Here is a 20686-nt window from a genome sequence, read left to right as displayed (position 1 = left end):
GTCCAGTCTACTCTAACTTAAACCTTCAGTCCAGTCTACTCTAACTTAAACCTTCAGTCCAGTCTACTCTAACTTAAACCTTCAGTCCAGTCTACTCTAACTTAAACCTTCAGTCCAGTCTACTCTAACTTAAACCTTTAGTCCAGTCTACTCTAACTTAAACCTTTAGTCCAGTCTACTCTAACTTAAACCTTTAGTCCAGTCTACTCTGTGACTTAAACCTTTAGTCCAGTCTACTCTAACTTAAACCTTTAGTCCAGTCTACTCTAACTTAAACCTTTAGTCCAGTCTACTCTAACTTAAACATTTGGTCCAGTCTACTCTAACTTAAACCTTTAGTCCAGTCTACTCTGTGACTTAAACCTTTAGTCCAGTCTACTCTAACTTAAACCTTTAGTCCAGTCTACTCTAACTTAAACCTTTAGTCCAGTCTACTCTGTAACTTAAACCTTTAGTCCAGTCTACTCTGTGACTTAAACCTTTAGTCCAGTCTACTCTAACTTAAACCTTTAGTCCAGTCTACTCTGTGACTTAAACCTTTGGTCCAGTCTACTCTAACTTAAACCTTTAGTCCAGTCTACTCTGTAACTTAAACCTTTAGTCCAGTCTACTCTGTGACTTAAACCTTCAGTCCAGTCTACTCTAACTTAAACCTTTAGTCCAGTCTACTCTGTAACTTAAACCCTTAGTCCAGTCTACTCTGTGACTTAAACCTTCAGTCCAGTCTACTCTAACTTAAACCTTTAGTCCAGTCTACTCTGTGACTTAAACCTTTAGTCCAGTCTACTCTAACTTAGACCTTTAGTCCAGTCTACTCTGTGACTTAAACCTTTAGTCCAGTCTACTCTAACTTAAACCTTTAGTCCAGTCTACTCTAACTTAAACCTTTAGTCCAGTCTACTCTGTGACTTAAACCTTTAGTCCAGTCTACTCTGACTTAAACCTTTAGTCCAGTCTACTCTGTGACTTAAACCTTTAGTCCAGTCTACTCTGTGACTTAAACCTTTAGTCCAGTCTACTCTGTGACTTAAACCTTTAGTCCAGTCTACTCTGTAACTTAAACCTTTAGTCCAGTCTACTCTATGACTTAAACCTTCAGTCCAGTCTACTCTAACTTAAACCTTTAGTCCAGTCTACTCTGTGACTTAAACCTTTAGTCCAGTCTACTCTGTGACTTAAACCTTTAGTCCAGTCTACTCTGTGACTTAAACCTTTAGTCCAGTCTACTCTGTGACTTAAACCTTTAGTCCAGTCTACTCTGTAACTTAAACCTTTAGTCAAGTCTACTCTGTGACTTAAACCTTTAGTCCAGTCTACTCTGTCACTTAAACCTTTAGTCCAGTCTACTCTGTGACTTAAACCTTTAGTCCAGTCTACTCTGTGACTTAAACCTTTAGTCCAGTCTACTCTGTAACTTAAACCTTTAGTCAAGTCTACTCTGTGACTTAAACCTTTAGTCCAGTCTACTCTGTCACTTAAACCTTTAGTCCAGTCTACTCTGTCACTTAAACCTTTAGTCCAGTCTACTCTGTGACTTAAACCTTTAGTCCAGTCTACTCTGTGACTTAAACCTTTAGTCCAGTCTACTCTGTGACTTAAACCTTTAGTCCAGTCTACTCTGTGACTTAAACCTTTAGTCCAGTCTACTCTGTGACTTAAACCTTTAGTCCAGTCTACTCTGTAACTTAAACCTTTAGTCCAGTCTACTCTGTGACTTAAACCTTTAGTCCTCTAGTGGATTTCCAAGAACCTTCTAAACCTCCTGAGTTCACCTCGTTCACCTGACCCTCTGCTCTCAGTCCTGCAGGTGTTCATCTCCGCTCAGGATGATGTCATCCTCCCGGAGTTCTCATCTCAGGATGATGTCATCCTCCCGGAGTTCTCATCTCAGGATGATGTCATCCTCCCGGAGTTCTCATCTCAGGATGATGTCATCCTCCCGGAGTTCAGTGATGTGTGCACAGAGGGCAGCTGTTACCCGGCAACAGGAGACCTTCTGATTGGCCGAGCCCACCAACTGTCATCCACTTCCACCTGTGGAAGGAACCGCCCGGAACCGTTCTGCATCGTCAGCCACCTGCAGGTACACAACACATTGCACACAACATACAGGTACACAACACATTACCACACAATGCAGGTACACAACACATTAACACACAACACATTACCACACAACATACAGGTACACAACACATTAACACACAACACATTACCACACAACATACAGGTACACAACACATTAACACACAACACATTACCACACAACATACAGGTACACAACACATTACCACACAACACATTGCACACAACATACAGGTACACAACACATTAACACACAACACATTACCACACAACATACAGGTACACAACACATTAACACACAACACATTACCACACAACATACAGGTACACAACACATTAACACACAACACATTACCACACAACATACAGGTACACAACACATTACCACACAACACATTGCACACAACATACAGGCACACAACACATTACCACACAACACATTAACACACAACACATTACCACACAACATACAGGTACACAACACATTAACAGACAACACATTAACACACAACACATTACCACACAACATACAGGTACACAACACATTAACAGACAACACATTAACACACAACACATTACCACACAACATACAGGTACACAACACATTAACAGACAACACATTACCACACAACATACAGGTACACAACACATTGCCACACAATGCAGGTACACAACACATTAACACACAATACAGGTACACAACACATTAACACACAGCACATTACCACACAACATACAGGTACACAACACATTACCACACAATGCAGGTACACAACAACACATTAACGACACTCAGCTCAACACATCTTTGTCAGACTGGAGAGAAGGTGTTATTCCTTTAGAAACCTTTGAAGAACTGTGTGTTCTTGTGTGTGTGTGTGTGTGTGTGTGTGTGTGTGTGTGTGTGTGTGTGTGTGTGTGTGTGTGTGTGTGTGTTGTGTGTGTGTGTGTTGTGCGTGCGTCAGACAGTCTGCAGTGTTTCCTGTGTAAACTACCTCCCTAGAAGGAAACACTGAGCTGTGACAGCAGACAGATGTTTGTCCAGATGCTTCTGTGTAAACTGAGCATGCTCAGTGTGAAGCCCTGAGTTGAGTCCAGTGGAACCATCACACACTGGTTTCTTCTCTTGTCTTGACCACACAGCTCCCAGTGGAACCATCACACACTGGTTTCTTCTCTTGTCTTGACCACACAGCTCCCAGTGGAACCATCACACACTGGTTTCTTCTCTTGTCTTGACCACATAGCTCCCAGTGGAACCATCACACACTGGTTTCTTCTCTTGTCTTGACCACACAGCTCCCAGTGGAACCATCACACACTGGTTTCTTCTCTTGTCTTGACCACACAGCTCCCAGTGGAACCATCACACACTGGTTTCTCTTCTTGTCTTGACCACACAGCTCCCAGTGGAACCATTACAGACTGGTTTCTTCTCTTGTCTTGACCACACAGCTACCAGTGGAACCATCACACACTGGTTTCTTCTCTTGTCTTGACCACACAGCTCCCAGTGGAACCATCACACACTGGTTTCTTCTCTTGTCTTGACCACACAGCTCCCAGTGGAACCATCACACACTGGTTTCTTCTCTTGTTTTGACCACACAGCTCCCAGTGGAACCATCACACACTGGTTTCTCTTCTTGTCTTGACCACACAGCTCCCAGTGGAACCATTACAGACTGGTTTCATCTCAGGGAAACTGGTTGCAGAGGTAAGAGCTCATAAGCAGGAGCAAAGAGCTTTCTGTCTGTGACATCACGTTACTAAAACATAACCACTTCACTCCCACAGAGTCTGAATGCTAATATTAACTGTAGTGAGGGACTATTATAGTGAATAAACTGTAACTGACACAGGTTAATAAATATAACAACTGGCTCCGCTCTGCAGGGAGGAACGTTTAAACATCCCACAATGCACAGATTCAAACTCTCCATTGACCCGGAAACTTGTACAGAGATTTAGGACTTTAGTAGGATTTAAACTCAGCCCATGTGACCAGATGGATGAACTGCTGCTCAACAGAGCAAACACGTTGCCTTGTTTCACTGAAACCTGGCCTACAGGATCCCTACAACCAGGCCAAGGAGGAGGCCTACAGGATCCCTACAACCAGGCCAAGGAGGAGGTCTACAGGATCCCTACAACCAGGCCAAGGAGGAGGTCTACAGGATCCCTACAACCAGGCCAAGGAGGAGGCCTACAGGATCCCTACAACCAGGTCAAGGAGGAGGCCTACAGGATCCCTACAACCAGGCCAAGGAGGAGGTCTACAGGATCCCTACAACCAGGCCAAGGAGGAGGTCTACAGGATCCCTATAAGAAGGAGGCCTACAGGATCCCTACAACCAGGCCAAGGAGGAGGTCTACAGGATCCCTACAAGGAGGAGGTCTACAGGATCCCTACAACCAGGCCAAGGAGGAGGTCTACAGGATCCCTACAAGGAGGAGGTCTACAGGATCCCTACAACCAGGCCAAGGAGGAGGCCTACAGGATCCCTACAACCAGGCCAAGGAGGAGGTCTACAGGATCCCTACAACCAGGCCAAGGAGGAGGTCTACAAGATCCCTACAACCAGGCCAAGGAGGAGGCCTACAGGATCCCAACAACCAGGCCAAGGAGGAGGTCTACAGGATCCCTACAACCAGGCCAAGGAGGAGGTCTACAGGATCCCTACAACCAGGCCAAGGAGGAGGCCTACAGGATCCCTACAACCAGGCCAAGGAAGAGGCCTACAGGATCCCTACAACCAGGCCAAGGAGGAGGTCTACAGGATCCCTACAACCAGGCCAAGGAGGAGGTCTACAGGATCCCTATAAGGAGGAGGCCTACAGGATCCCTACAACCAGGCCAAGGAGGAGGTCTACAGGATCCCTACAAGGAGGAGGTCTACAGGATCCCTACAACCAGGCCAAGGAGGAGGTCTACAGGATCCCTACAAGGAGGAGGTCTACAGGATCCCTACAACCAGGCCAAGGAGGAGGCCTACAGGATCCCTACAACCAGGCCAAGGAGGAGGTCTACAGGATCCCTACAACCAGGCCAAGGAGGAGGTCTACAAGATCCCTACAACCAGGCCAAGGAGGAGGCCTACAGGATCCCAACAACCAGGCCAAGGAGGAGGTCTACAGGATCCCTACAACCAGGCCAAGGAGGAGGTCTACAGGATCCCTACAACCAGGCCAAGGAGGAGGCCTACAGGATCCCTACAACCAGACCAAGGAGGAGGTCTACAGGATCCCTACAACCAGGCCAAGGAGGAGGTCTACAGGATCCCTACAACCAGGCCAAGGAGGAGGCCTACAGGATCCCTACAACCAGGCCAAGGAGGAGGCCTACAGGATCCCTACAACCAGACCAAGGAGGAGGCCTACAGGATCCCTACAACCAGGCCAAGGAGGAGGTCTACAGGATCCCTACAACCAGACCAAGGAGGAGGTCTACAGGATCCCTACAACCAGGCCAAGGAGGAGGTCTACAGGGTCCCTACAATCAGGCCAACGAGGAGGCCTACAGAAGGTCTGTGCTGACCAGCAGATCTTCAGCCGATCACTCAGGCCATGTGAAGTCCCTCCTGCTCCACGATCATCCCAATTCCCAAAAAATCCTCCTTCAGAGAATGAAATGACTACAGGCCCATCCCTCTGAGGTCTGTGCTCATGAAACCGTTTGAGAGACTGGTGTTGACCCATCTGAAGTACATCACCGACCCCCTACTCCACCCATGCAGTTTACCTACCAGGGAAACTGGTTGGTTGGTGATCCACAATCTCCCTGGACCTAAAGTGGGCCTCCAATATTGACACCATCCGGGAAAAAAGCCCAACAGAGGATGAACTTTCTGCTCCAGCTCAGGAAATTCAAACTGCCTCAAGAATTGCTGACTATTTCGACATCATCCAGTCTGTCCGCTTCACTTCTTCCATCACAGTCTGGTTTGGATCCTCCAAACAGGACCGGACCACAACGGACTGTCAGGTCTGCAGAGGAGATCATTCAGGACTTATCCAGTGTCGGAAACATCACACCCTGACCTCCTTCCCTCTGAGGGGCGCTACAAAGCTCTGTACACTAACACTAGCACCAGCTTCTTCCTCCTGTTCTCTCTGAACACCGAATCAGTCCTCCTGCACGATTTCCTGCAGTTCACTGTCAGTGTTGTGGTGGTTTTATATTCAGATGTACTTTTAAATACAGGTAAATGTTTATACTTATCTCTGTTCTACTTTGTTGTCCCTGTTTGTTTTCTATTTCTTTGCATGTAAAATGAAAATAAATTCCTGTCTGCGTACGCACACACGGACAATATTAGAAAACTAATCCCAGATCAGCGGTTTGTTTTATGAAAGCAAAGAAGCTGTTTCCTCTCATCTCCACTGACCGAGACCACAGAAGAATCTGAGGAATTCGGCTCATTATTAACCCTTCACTCCTCTCACTCCTGCTCAATGTCAATACTTGTGTTGCTAATGCATAAGAATAAGAAGAAATACATCTGATCATAGTCATTAAACAGGAAAAGCATGATACCTTTGAAGATGTCCTGTGTCCCTCAACACGGTCGTATGTCTTGTCTGGATCAGGAGGAGAAGAAGTGTTTCCTGTGTGACTCTTCTTTGCCGTACGACGCGCTGACCAGTCCGACCAGCGGCCATCGCATCGAGAACGTTGTCACCACGTTCGCTCCCAACAGACTGAAGACCTGGTGGCAGTCTGAGAACGGTGAGAACACCCTGAGGTCACAGGTCAGCTGTTCCTGGTCTATAACCATGAGCTCCTTTTAGTTCAAAGGCTACCAGGAACTAGGAGCTCCAGGCTCAGGTCTCAGGTGGGCTCAGGTCTCAGGTGGACTCAGGTCTCAGGTGGGCTCAGGTCTCAAATGGGCTCAGGTCTCAGGTGGGCTCAGGTCTCAGGTGGGCTCAGGTCTCAAATGGGCTCAGGTCTCAGGTGGGCTCAGGTCTCAAATGGGCTCAGGTCTCAGGTGGGCTCAGGTCTCAAAATGGGCTCAGGTCTCAGGTTCTGTGTCGGTATACTTCAATAGATTATTGATCATCTGTTCGTCTGCAGGTGTGGAGAACGTCACTCTTCAGCTGAACCTGGAGGCCGAGTTTCACTTCACACATCTCATTATGACCTTCAAGGTGAGCGCTAAAACACAGAAGGGGATTCTGGGTAATCAAAGACTTTATTACTAGTTGTTAGTACTTTTCATCCCATAAAGAGAGTTGTTTAATGTCAAAGCGCTCACAAAGTAAACTGGTTAGTGCTGCCGCTCTGTTAGTAGTAGAAGTGGTAGTAGTAGTACTAGTACTAGTAGTAGTAGTAGTAGTATCATCACAATATAATAAGTAACTAATAAGAAAAGCCACAATTTAATATAGAAAACAGAGACTGAAACGGTAGAAGCGTCATGCTTCTATATTCCTATCCTAAATTCTTATCATTTAAATCAGATATTTAGTTTGATGTAAAGAAATAAAACATTTAGTTAAAGTAAGTTTCCTCTCCTCAGACGTTCCGACCTGCCGCCATGGTGATCGAGCGCTCGGCTGACTTCGGGCAGACGTGGCAGCTTTATCGGTACTTCGCCTACGACTGCGAGGCCTCGTTCCCGTCGGTGTCCCAGGGGCCCATGCAGAAGGTGGACGACGTCATCTGCGACTCGCATTACTCCGACATCGAGCCGTCCACCGAAGGAGAGGTACTGCGGCGTTCAGAGGACAGGAAGTGATGTCGCACTGAACTTGAGGTCGCTGTGATGTCATCACGTTATTTTGTTAATGAAAGTTGAAACATTTGTGGATTCCAGGTGATTTTCAGAGTGCTGGATCCAGTGTTCAGGATCGATGACCCCTACAGCCCCAGAATCCAGAGTACGCCCCCTCACACCGGACGATAACGTTAGTGACGAGGTTTTGTCCATCAGTAACTGTCATGATCTTCTGCTCAGACATGTTGAAGATCACCAACCTGCGGGTGAAGTTCACCAGACTGCACACGCTCGGAGATAACCTGCTGGACTCTCGCATGGAGATCAAAGAGAAGTATTATTACGCCATCTTCGACATGGTGGTCCGAGGAAACTGCTTCTGCTATGGACACGCCTCCGAGTGTGCCCCGATCCAGGGAGCCGGCCAGACCAGCGAGGGCATGGTGAGTCTGGAACCGGCAAGGGTGAGCTCTGAAGGGGCAAGGGTGAGCTCTGAAGGGGGAGTGGGAGCTCTGAAGGGGGCAGCGGGAGTTCTATAGGGTGACCCTATAAGGATAAGTAGGGTGAGTCCTACAGGGCGACTCCGACAGGGCGAGTCCTTCAGGGCGAGTCCTTCAGGGTGAGTCCTACAGGGTGAGTCCTTCAGGGTGAGTCCTTCAGGGTGACTGAAGGACTCACGGGTTGTTACAGTCTAGAAGGACTCAGTCCACCCTGAAGGACTCAGTCCTTCAGGGTGAGTCCTTCAGGGTGAGTCCTTCAGGGTGAGTCCTACAGGGTGAGTCCTTCAGGGTGAGTCCTTCAGGGTGAGTCCTTCAGGGTGACTGAAGGACTCACGGGTTGTTACAGTCTAGAAGGACTCAGTCCACCCTGAAGGACTCAGTCCTTCAGGGTGAGTCCTTCAGGGTGAGTCCTTCAGGGTGAGTCCTACAGGGTGAGTCCTACAGGGTGAGTCCTTCAGGGTGAGTCCTACAGGGTGAGTCCTTCAGGGTGAGTCCTTCAGGGTGACTGAAGGACTCACGGGTTGTTACAGTCTAGAAGGACTCAGTCCACCCTGAAGGACTCAGTCCTTCAGGGTGAGTCCTTCAGGGTGAGTCCTTCAGGGTGAGTCCTACAGGGTGAGTCCTTCAGGGTGAGTCCTTCAGGGTGAGTCCTACAGGGTGAGTCCTTCAGGGTGAGTCCTTCAGGGTGAGTCCTACAGGGTGAGTCCTTCAGGGTGAGTCCTTCAGGGTGAGTCCTACAGGGTGAGTCCTTCAGGGTGAGTCCTTCAGGGTGACTGAAGGACTCACGGGTTGTTACAGTCTAGAAGGACTCAGTCCACCCTGAAGGACTCAGTCCTTCAGGGTGAGTCCTTCAGGGTGAGTCCTTCAGGGTGAGTCCTACAGGGTGAGTCCTTCAGGGTGAGTCCTTCAGGGTGAGTCCTTCAGGGCCGCAGTGCAGTAACTGCATGTTAAGGTGAATGTGTGTGTCTGCAGGTTCACGGGCATTGCATGTGTAACCACTACACTAAAGGCCTGAACTGTGAAAAGTGTCAGGATTTCTACCACGACTTGCCGTGGAGACCAGCCGAGGGACGCAACACTAACGCCTGCAAGAGTGAGTCCATACTGGGAGACGACCAGTACAAACTGGGGCTACAGCTGTTCGTCATGTTATGTTATGAACAGAGATTTATGTTGAGGATTAATCCAGTAATCAGATTTTAAAAAGAGTGAATATGCGATAGTGAATATACAAAAGACAAAATAAGCCAGAGCAATTTATTAGTTAGTAAGATGAAGACCGAGATCTATTTGTCTGTGTGCAGATAACTGACTGAATATCTTCTTCTTCTGTGGTGTCTGCAGAGTGTAACTGCAACCAGCACTCGTCCTCGTGTCACTTCGACATGGCCGCGTTCGTGGCTTCAGGAAACATCAGCGGAGGAGTCTGTGACGACTGTCTGCACAACACGGCCGGCCTCAACTGTGAGCGCTGCCAACCGTTTTACTACCAACACCCAGAGAGGGACGCCAGGGACCCCAACGTCTGCCAACGTGAGTCTAGACTGCAACAACCCTTCACCACCAACACCTAGAGGGACCCCAACGTCTAGACTGTAACAACCCTTCACCACCAACACCTAGAGGGACCCCAACATCTAGACTGTAACAACCCTTCACCACCAACACCTAGAGGGACCCCAACATCTAGACTGTAACAACCCTTCACCACCAACACCTAGAGGGACCCCAACATCTAGACTGTAACAACCCTTCACCACCAACACCTAGAGGGACCCCAACATCTAGACTGTAACAACCCTTCACCACCAACACCTAGAGGGACCCCAACATCTAGACTGTAACAACCCTTCACCACCAACACCTAGAGGGACCCTAACGTCTAGACTGTAACAACCCTTCACCACCAACACCTAGAGGGACCCCAACGTCTAGACTGTAACAACCCTTCACCACCAACACCTAGAGGGACCCCAACATCTAGACTGTAACAACCCTTCACCACCAACACCTAGAGGGACCCCAACATCTAGACTGTAACAACCCTTCACCACCAACACCTAGAGGGACCCCAACATCTAGACTGTAACAACCCTTCACCACCAACACCTAGAGGGACCCTAACGTCTAGACTGTAACAACCCTTCACCACCAACACCTAGAGGGACCCCAACATCTAGACTGTAACAACCCTTCACCACCAACACCTAGAGGGACCCCAACATCTAGACTGTAACAACCCTTCACCACCAACACCTAGAGGGACCCCAACATCTAGACTGTAACAACCCTTCACCACCAACACCTAGAGGGACCCTAACATCTAGACTGTAACAACCCTTCACCACCAACACCTAGAGGGACCCCAACATCTAGACTGTAACAACCCTTCACCACCAACACCTAGAGGGACCCCAACATCTAGACTGTAACAACCCTTCACCACCAACACCTAGAGGGACCCTAACGTCTAGACTGTAACAACCCTTCACCACCAACACCTAGAGGGACCCCAACATCTAGACTGCAACAACCCTTCACCACCAACACCTAGAGGGACCCTAACATCTAGACTGTAACAACCCTTCACCACCAACACCTAGAGGGACCCCAACATCTAGACTGTAACAACCCTTCACCACCAACACCTAGAGGGACCCCAACATCTAGACTGTAACAACCCTTCACCACCAACACCTAGAGGGACCCTAACGTCTAGACTGTAACAACCCTTCACCACCAACACCTAGAGGGACCCTAACGTCTAGACTGTAACAACCCTTCACCACCAACACCTAGAGGGACCCTAACGTCTAGACTGTAACAACCCTTCACCACCAACACCTAGAGGGACCCCAACATCTAGACTGCAACAACCCTTCACCACCAACACCTAGAGGGACCCCAACATCTAGACTGTAACAACCCTTCACCACCAACACCTAGAGGGACCCCAACATCTAGACTGTAACAACCCTTCACCACCAACACCTAGAGGGACCCTAACATCTAGACTGCAACAACCCTTCACCACCAACACCTAGAGGGACCCCAACATCTAGACTGTAACAACCCTTCACCACCAACACCTAGAGGGACCCCAACATCTAGACTGTAACAACCCTTCACCACCAACACCTAGAGGGACCCTAACATCTAGACTGTAACAACCCTTCACCACCAACACCTAGAGGGACCCCAACATCTAGACTGTAACAACCCTTCACCACCAACACCTAGAGGGACCCCAACATCTAGACTGTAACAACCCTTCACCACCAACACCTAGAGGGACCTCAACGTCTGTCAGGGTTGACATTGGAAAGAGAAACGTCCTTTACTTCATTTGGATAGCAAGATGTCCTGATGACAGACTCACTCAGCTTCCTCACTTCAAAATAAAGACCAGCAGCTGTGTGTTGGTCTTTGTTCCAAAGAGACGAGTGTAGAGAGTCGTCGCTGTGGATGGAGATGATGTCACAGTGTCTCCGTCCTCACTTCTCTTTTGGTCCTCCTGTGTTTCCGTAGCTTGTGACTGTGACGCTCGGGGTTCGCTGAACGGAGGAATCTGCGACTGGACCACGGACCTGCGGGCCGGTCTAATCGCTGGTCAGTGTCGCTGTAAAGACTCCGTGGAAGGAGAGCGCTGCGAGCGCTGCAAGCAGGCGCACTACGGGATGAGCGCCGCCCCGGAGGGCTGCAAGGGTACGAGAACACACACCTGTAGAGGACACACACACCTGTAGAGGACACACACACACCTGTAGAGGACACACACACACCTGTAGAGGACACACACACCTGTAGAGGACACACACACACCTGTAGAGGACACACACACCTGTAGAGGACACACACACACCTGTAGAGGACACACACACACCTGTAGAGGACACACACACACCTGTAGAGGACACACACACACCTGTAGAGGACACACACACCTGTAGAGGACACACACACCTGTAGAGGACACACACACCTGTAGAGGACACACACACACCTGTAGAGGACACACACACCTGTAGAGGACACACACACACCTGTAGAGGACACACACACCTGTAGAGGACACACACACACCTGTAGAGGACACACACACCTGTAGAGGACACACACACCTGTAGAGAGGACACACACACCTGTAGAGGGGACACACACACCTGTAGAGGACACACACACCTGTAGAGGACACACACACCTGTAGAGGGGACACACACACCTGTAGAGGGGACACACACACCTGTAGAGGGGACACACACACCTGTAGAGGACACACACACCTGTAGAGGACACACACACCTGTAGAGGACACACACACCTGTAGAGAGGACACACACACCTGTAGAGGGGACACACACACCTGTAGAGGGGACACACACCTGTAGAGGACACACACACCTGTAGAGGGGACACACACACCTGTAGAGGACACACACACCTGCAGAGGACACACACACACCTGCAGAGGACACACTCGGGTCCTGTAGTACTTGGGTACTTGTGTAGTTGTACTTGTGTGTACTCACTGTGTTGTGTTGCAGCGTGTACCTGCAGCGCCGTGGGAACACTTCCTGGAGGAAGTTCCTGCGACAGTGAAACAGGAAACTGCTTCTGTAAACGTCTGGTGACGGGACGGGACTGTGAGCAGTGTGTGGTGAGAACGCCACGCAGAACAATGAGAACGCTACGCAGAACAATGAGAACGCTACGCAGAACAATGAGAACGTTACGCAGAACAATGAGAACGCTACGCAGAACAATGAGAACGTTACGCAGAACAATGAGAACGCTACGCAGAACAATGAGAACGTTACGCAGAACAATGAGAACGTTACGCAGAACAATGAGAACGCCACGCAGAACAATGAGAACGCTACGCAGAACAATGACAACGTTACGCAGAACAATGAGAACGTTACGCAGAACAATGAGAACGCTACGCAGAACAATGAGAACGTTACGCAGAACAATGAGAACGCTACGCAGAACAATGAGAACGCTACGCAGAACAATGAGAACGCTGCGCAGAACAATGAGAACGCTACGCAGAACAATGAGAACGCTGCGCAGAACAATGAGAACGTTATGCAGAACAATGAGAACGCTACGCAGAACAATGAGAACGCTACGCAGAACAATGAGAACGTTACGCAGAACAATGAGAACGCTACGCAGAACAATGAGAACGCTACGCAGAACAATGAGAACGCTACGCAGAACAATGAGAACGCTGCGCAGAACAATGAGAACGTTACGCAGAACAATGAGAACGCTACGCAGAACAATGAGAACGCTGCGCAGAACAATGAGAACGTTACGCAGAACAATGAGAACGCTACGCAGAACAATGAGAACACATCAGAGCAGCTCAGCATGTTTCTGTAGAGGTTCATTCATTTAATAAATAATGACGTGTAACATGAACACAATACAGATTGTTGTCATAGTGTGTGTGTGTGTGTGTGTGTGTGTGTGTGTGTGTGTGTGTGTGTGTTTTCAGTCTGAACACTGGGGTCTCAGTAATGACATGGATGGCTGCAGACCATGTGACTGTGACCTGGGAGGAGCCGTCAACAACCAGTAAGTCCACGTTCCTGTTTCTCTAGTGCGGTAATATAGTACTATGATCTCTCTAGTGGGGTAATATGGTACTATGATCTCTCTAGTGGGGTAATATGGTACTATGATCTCTCTAGTGGGGTAATATAGTACTATGATCTCTCTAGTGGGGTAATATAGTACTATGATCTCTCTAGTGCGGTAATATAGTACTATGATCTCTCTAGTGGGGTAATATAGTACTATGATCTCTCTAGTGGGGTAATATAGTACTATGATCTCTCTAGTGCGGTAATATAGTACTATGATCTCTCTAGTGGGGTAATATAGTACTATGATCTCTCTAGTGCGGTAATATAGTACTATGATCTCTCTAGTGGGGTAACATGGTACTATGATCTCTCTAGTGGGGTAATATAGTACTATGATCTCTCTAGTGGGGTAATATAGTACTATGATCTCTCTAGTGGGGTAATATGGTACTATGATCTCTCTAGTGGGGTAATATAGTACTATGATCTCTCTAGTGGGGTAATATAGTACTATGATCTCTCTAGTGGGGTAATATAGTACTATGATCTCTCTAGTGGGGTAATATAGTACTATGATCTCTCTAGTGGGGTAATATGGTACTATGATCTCTCTAGTGGGGTAATATAGTACTATGATCTCTCTAGTGGGGTAATATGGTACTATGATCTCTCTAGTGGGGTAATATAGTACTATGATCTCTCTAGTGGGGTAATATGGTACTATGATCTCTCTAGTGAGGTAATATGGTACTATGATCTCTCTAGTGGGGTAATATAGTACTATGATCTCTCTAGTGGGGTAATATGGTACTATGATCTCTCTAGTGGGGTAATATAGTACTATGATGTCTCTAGTGGGGTAATATGGTACTATGATCTCTCTAGTGGGGTAATATGGTACTATGATCTCTCTAGTGGGGTAATATAGTACTATGATCTCTCTAGTGCGGTAATATAGTACTATGATCTCTCTAGTGGGGTAACATGGTACTATGATCTCTCTAGTGGGGTAATATGGTACTATGATCTCTCTAGTGGGGTAATATAGTACTATGATCTCTCTAGTGGGGTAATATAGTACTATGATCTCTCTAGTGGGGTAATATGGTACTATGATCTCTCTAGTGGGGTAATATAGTACTATGATCTCTCTAGTGGGGTAATATAGTACTATGATCTCTCTAGTGGGGTAATATAGTACTATGATCTCTCTAGTGGGGTAATATAGTACTATGATCTCTCTAGTGGGGTAATATGGTACTATGATCTCTCTAGTGGGGTAATATAGTACTATGATCTCTCTAGTGGGGTAATATGGTACTATGATCTCTCTAGTGGGGTAATATAGTACTATGATCTCTCTAGTGGGGTAATATGGTACTATGATCTCTCTAGTGAGGTAATATGGTACTATGATCTCTCTAGTGGGGTAATATAGTACTATGATCTCTCTAGTGGGGTAATATGGTACTATGATCTCTCTAGTGGGGTAATATAGTACTATGATGTCTCTAGTGGGGTAATATGGTACTATGATCTCTCTAGTGGGGTAATATGGTACTATGATCTCTCTAGTGGGGTAATATATTACTATGATCTCTCTAGTGGGGTAATATGGTACTATGATGTCTCTAGTGGGGTAATATGGTACTATGATCTCTCTAGTGGGGTAATATGGTACTATGATCTCTCTAGTGGGGTAATATGGTACTATGATCTCTCTAGTGGGGTAATATGGTACCCCACGTTGTGTTCCTGGTAGACACTACATCTTCTCCAGCTCTGCCTCTCTTTGCTTCTGTGATGGTTCTTGAGGTTCTGTCTGGTGTTCTCGCCGTCCATCATCCACGCTGTGTATTTATTGTCCTTCCCGTTGTTTCCTATGTGTCATTTGTGTACTTGTTTATCTGCAGGTGTGACCAGGTGAGTGGGCAGTGCGTCTGCAGGGATCACATGTTCGGCCGGCGCTGCGACCAGGTGGAGTCTGGGTTCTACTTCATCGCTCTGGATCACTACACCTACGAGGCGGAGGACGCCACGTTTGGACCCGTGAGTCATATTTGAAGCTGAAGCTTTTTAAAGCCCAACCTTGATCAAAGGAACGCAGCCAAGGCATCCAGATGTAACAGAGTAAAAGTCCTGTCCATGTCTTGGTCTTGTCCCATTAGGGAGTGACGGTGGTCCCAAGACCCCACCCTGTGGACCGCAGCCCCACCTGGACCGGCATCGGCCTGGTCAACGTCCCAGAGGGAGCCTTCCTGGAGTTCTCCGTGGACAACATCCCCCACTCCATGGAGTACGACATCCTGATCCGCTACGAGCCTCAGGTAGGAGGGTGTGGTCACAGAAACACCATCAGGACATCTCAAAATAACTCGTTCTTCTTCACTTTGACTCATCGACCTTCATCAGGGAGGAGATGAGATGAGGTTTGAGAAGAGGAAACAACATCATAGTGGCAGCAGTGATAATAATATGATGTCATGAGCTTCAAATGTGTTCAACAGGAAGAAAGAGAAGCGAACGATCAACATGAAATACTAATTAGCAATAAAAACCAGATGGTAAAAGATAAAAGTTTGAAGCATCAAACCTGTGACGCTCTGTTGGCCCTGCAGCTGCCGGACCAATGGGAGGAGGTCCTGATGACGCTGATGAGGCCAGGACCAATCACAGCGGACAGTCGCTGCATCAACACCGTGCCAGACGACGACCACCAGATGGTGTCCCTCCACCCCGGATCACGGTACCCTTCCACCTGCTCATTGTCAACGCGTTGAAGCAACGCGTTGAAGCAACGCTCCTCCTGAGCAGGAGGTCTGAGCCGACTGCTGGCTCAGGGAGGTGGAAAGTTTAGGAAACTTGTAAAGTGCATTAAACATAATAAAAAACTTGCAGATGATCGGAAGCCAGACGTCGTCTCATCTTCACAGATTGTCAGACGGACACGACAGTGTGACGCATAAAGTTATGGACATGTACTATATGTCCAATGAGGCAGTGATACTTACCATCAATGGTTCTGTTAGTGGCACTCGCAGCCACTGGGAAGGTAGCAAAGCTTTTGCTGTTGGAAAGATGTGTGTGTGTGTGTGTGTGTGTGTGTGTGTGTGTGTGTGTGTGTGTGTGTGTGTGTGTGTGTGTGTGTGTGTGTTTGTTTGTTTTTGTGTTTTCTTCAAGTGAAGACGAAAGAAGATGGCCGACCCAGTGTTCCTGTCCTGTTTGAACCAACAGAAGTCTTCTTACTCCTCGTTCTGCTTCCTGTCTCCTCAGACATGTGGCTCTTCCCAGAGCAGTTTGCTTTGAGTCCGGTCTGAACTACACGGTCCGGCTCAGCCTGCCTCTGTACTCGGCCCTCAGCGACGTCCTGTCTCCTTATACGCTCATTGACTCGGTGAGGAGAACGAGGCATGAAACAGGAGATACGAGTGAGGAGTCACCTCAGTATCTCCTGTTCACTACACCATGGACACAAGGTTCTTGTGTCCATGTTTGCTCTCAACAGAAACAGCAGATAGAGAGCTTTCAGTCAGTCTCATGGCTTTCTTCATCCTCAGATTGTGTTGATGCCTCACTGTAAGAACCTGGAGATCTTCTCCGTATCAGAAGGAGACTCCAGTGGCTGGGAAACGTTTCAGCGTTACCGTTGTCTGGAGAGCAGCCAGAGCATCATCAAGTCGCCCATGACCGACATCTGCAGGAACTTCATCTTCAGCATCTCAGCCATGCTGCACCAGGGAGCTAAAGGTACTGTAGTCCACCTGAAACCTGACGGCTCCACCTCAACAACCTCACCCTGTCTGTCCACCACTACTCTGAGACCTTCTGGTTCATAAGTCTGATCATAACTCTGAGACCTTCTGGTTCATAAGTCTGATCATAACAGGCAGGACCTTTAGAGACTGCATTGTTATCTTGCAATGTTGAAGCTTGTCTGTTGTCTAACATGTCTCTTGTGTTGGACTCCATTTCCCAGAATGCCACTGTGATCCTCAGGGCTCCCTCAGCACCATGTGTGACCCCAATGGCGGTCAGTGTCAGTGTCGCCCCAACGTGGTCGGCAGGAACTGTGACCGGTGTGTTCCGGGCACGTTCCAGTTTGGACCCAACGGCTGCAAAGGTGAGAGACATGATTACTGATCAAACATTATGGATACATGTATCGATTGGTAATCATCAATCTATACAGGTATATGACTTATGAATACATACTATGAATGTGCTTCAGATACTTCAATACTTCAGATAGTTGTCACTAAGTGACTTTAGGTCCAGAAAGCTTTATTGGACCATATGAGAACCAAGCAAAGGATTCTGGGTGATGATAACGACGGAACATTATGTTGAATATCATGCTTGCTCCACTGATGGTACCTCTATGATTGTGGTTTCCTACAGTCATGAACATAAAGTATGGTTCTTTTCTTTCTTGCAGCATGTGCCTGTGACCTTCAGGGTTCACAGAGGTCGTTCTGTGACTCGCTGACGGGTCAGTGTGTGTGTGTTGCGGGAGCGTACGGTCGGCAGTGCGACCGCTGTCTGCCGGGTCACTGGGGTTTCCCCTCCTGCCGACCTTGCTCCTGCAACGGACACGCCGACGACTGCGACCCCGACACTGGACTCTGCACCGCCTGCCGGGACCACAGCACCGGGCACACCTGTGACAGGTGAGTTCCATCTCGAGGGCTCAGAAGGTTCAGAAGCCAAACACTTTCAACAGCTGTAGCAGAAACTTTCCCAAAAGGATCAAAGTACGACTACGATGGGACTAGTTGTGGAGGACCGGGGACTAGTTGTGGAGGACTAGTTGGGGGAACTAGTTGCAGGTGTGCTTCACCTGTGATGGTCCTAATCATTTCAACCCTCCCTCCTCCACCTGTGTAGGTGTGTGGAGGGGTACTACGGAGACCCGGTTCTGGGCTCAGGTGAGCACTGCCACGCCTGCTTGTGTCCCGACGGACCCGGCAGCCTGCGGCAGTTTGCAGGAAGTTGTTACCGCGGCGATGACTCCCAGCAGGTCGTCTGCGCCTGCAGCGCCGGATACAAAGGTGACAACTTTATTAACATCAACAGCTGCTGAACTGATCCTTCAGTGGTTGAAGTGTCAGTGTGTGTAAGCACTGCAGCTGCAGACTGAAAGCAGTTGAAGTGTGTGTGTGAATAGGAAGGTCTTCTTCTCTCTGCAGGTTCTCGCTGTGACGAGTGCTCACCTGGTTACTATGGAAACCCACAGGAGGCGGGGGGGCGGTGCCAGCCCTGCCGGTGCAACAACAACATCGACGCGTCGGACCCGGAGTCCTGCGACGGCCGGACCGGAGCGTGTCTGCGCTGCCTGCACCACAGCGAGGGCGTGGCCTGCCAGAGCTGCAAGCAGGGTTACTACGGCAACGCGCTGCTGCAGGACTGCAGGAGTGAGTTCACTGAGCAGGAAGTCTGGATCAGAAAGTCTAGATCAGGAAGTCTGGATCAGGAAGTCTAGATCAGGAAGTCTGGATCAGAAAGTCTAGATCAGGAAGTCTGGATCAGAAAGTCTAGATCAGGAAGTCTGGATCAGAAAGTCTGGATCAGAAAGTCTAGATCAGGAAGTCTGGATCAGGAAGTCTGGATCAGAAAGTCTGGATCAGGAAGTCTGGATCAGAAAGTCTAGATCAGGAAGTCTGGATCAGGAAGTCTGGATCAGGAAGTCTAGATCAGAAAGTCTGGATCAGGAAGTCTGGATCAGGAAGTCTGGATCAGGAAGTCTGGATCAGAAAGTCTAGATCAGAAAGTCTGGATCAGGAAGTCTGGATCAGAAAGTCTAGATCAGGAAGTCTGGATCAGGAAGTCTGGATCAAGAAGTCTGGATCAGGAAGTCTAGATCAGGAAGTCTGGATCAGGAAGTCTGGATCAGGAAGTCTGGATCAGAAAGTCTAGATCAGAAAGTCTGGATCAGGAAGTCTGGATCAGAAAGTCTAGATCAGGAAGTCTGGATCAGGAAGTCTGGATCAAGAAGTCTGGATCAGGAAGTCTAGATCAGGAAGTCTGGATCAGGAAGTCTGGATCAGGAAGTCTGGATCAGGAAGTCTAGATCAGGAAGTCTGGATCAGGAAGTCTGGATCAGAAAGTCTAGATCAGAAAGTCTGGATCAGGAAGTCTGGATCAGGAAGTCTGGATCAGGAAGTCTGGATCAGAAAGTCTAGATCAGAAAGTCTGGATCAGGAAGTCTGGATCAGAAAGTCTAGATCAGGAAGTCTGGATCAGGAAGTCTGGATCAGAAAGTCTAGATCAGAAAGTCTGGATCAGAAAGTCTAGATCAGGAAGTCTGGATCAGGAAGTCTAGATCAGAAAGTCTGGATCAGAAAGTCTAGATCAGGAAGTCTGGATCAGGAAGTCTGGATCAGGAAGTCTGGATCAGAAAGTCTAGATCAGAAAGTCTGGATCAGAAAGTCTGGATCAGGAAGTCTGGATCAGGAAGTCTGGATCAGGAAGTCTAGATCAGAAAGTCTGGATCAGGAAGTCTGGATCAGGAAGTCTGGATCCGGAAGTCTGGATCAGGAAGTCTGGATCAGGAAGTCTGGATCAGAAAGTCTAGATCAGGAAGTCTAGATCAGGAAGTCTGGATCAGAAAGTCTAGATCAGGAAGTCTGGATTAGAAAGTCTGGATCAGAAAGTCTAGATCAGGAAGTCTAGATCAGGAAATCTGGATCAGGAAGTCTGGATTAGGAAGTCTGCATCAGAAAGTCGAGATCAGAAAGTCTGGATCAGAAAGTCTAGATCAGGAAGTCTGGATCAGGAAGTCTGGATCAGAAAG

General features: G+C 48.1%; 1 protein-coding gene across 1 annotated transcript in view; it reads left to right on the top strand.

Annotated features, from left to right (window-relative positions):
• lamb1a (laminin, beta 1a) overlaps positions 1 to 20686 on the top strand; it is a 31040-nt gene that overhangs the window by 1368 nt on the left and 8986 nt on the right. Inside the window, exons 3-22 of the mRNA XM_068596509.1 lie at positions 1800 to 2083; positions 6676 to 6814; positions 7160 to 7233; positions 7605 to 7793; positions 7902 to 7965; positions 8043 to 8245; positions 9275 to 9395; positions 9647 to 9835; positions 11831 to 12007; positions 12847 to 12959; positions 13806 to 13885; positions 15810 to 15945; positions 16065 to 16223; positions 16515 to 16642; positions 17170 to 17290; positions 17454 to 17643; positions 17873 to 18016; positions 18332 to 18563; positions 18781 to 18944; positions 19083 to 19307. Coding sequence (XP_068452610.1) covers positions 1800 to 2083; positions 6676 to 6814; positions 7160 to 7233; positions 7605 to 7793; positions 7902 to 7965; positions 8043 to 8245; positions 9275 to 9395; positions 9647 to 9835; positions 11831 to 12007; positions 12847 to 12959; positions 13806 to 13885; positions 15810 to 15945; positions 16065 to 16223; positions 16515 to 16642; positions 17170 to 17290; positions 17454 to 17643; positions 17873 to 18016; positions 18332 to 18563; positions 18781 to 18944; positions 19083 to 19307 — 3132 coding nt within the window. The remainder of the gene's footprint in view (positions 1 to 1799; positions 2084 to 6675; positions 6815 to 7159; positions 7234 to 7604; positions 7794 to 7901; positions 7966 to 8042; positions 8246 to 9274; positions 9396 to 9646; positions 9836 to 11830; positions 12008 to 12846; positions 12960 to 13805; positions 13886 to 15809; positions 15946 to 16064; positions 16224 to 16514; positions 16643 to 17169; positions 17291 to 17453; positions 17644 to 17872; positions 18017 to 18331; positions 18564 to 18780; positions 18945 to 19082; positions 19308 to 20686) is intronic.

This window comes from Clinocottus analis, unplaced genomic scaffold (genome assembly GCF_023055335.1).
Source record: "Clinocottus analis isolate CAN_PGR_092001 unplaced genomic scaffold, fCliAna1.0.p SCAF_38, whole genome shotgun sequence".
Taxonomy (NCBI): Eukaryota; Metazoa; Chordata; class Actinopteri; order Perciformes; family Cottidae; genus Clinocottus; species Clinocottus analis.
This window is presented reverse-complemented; position numbering and strand designations above follow the sequence as displayed.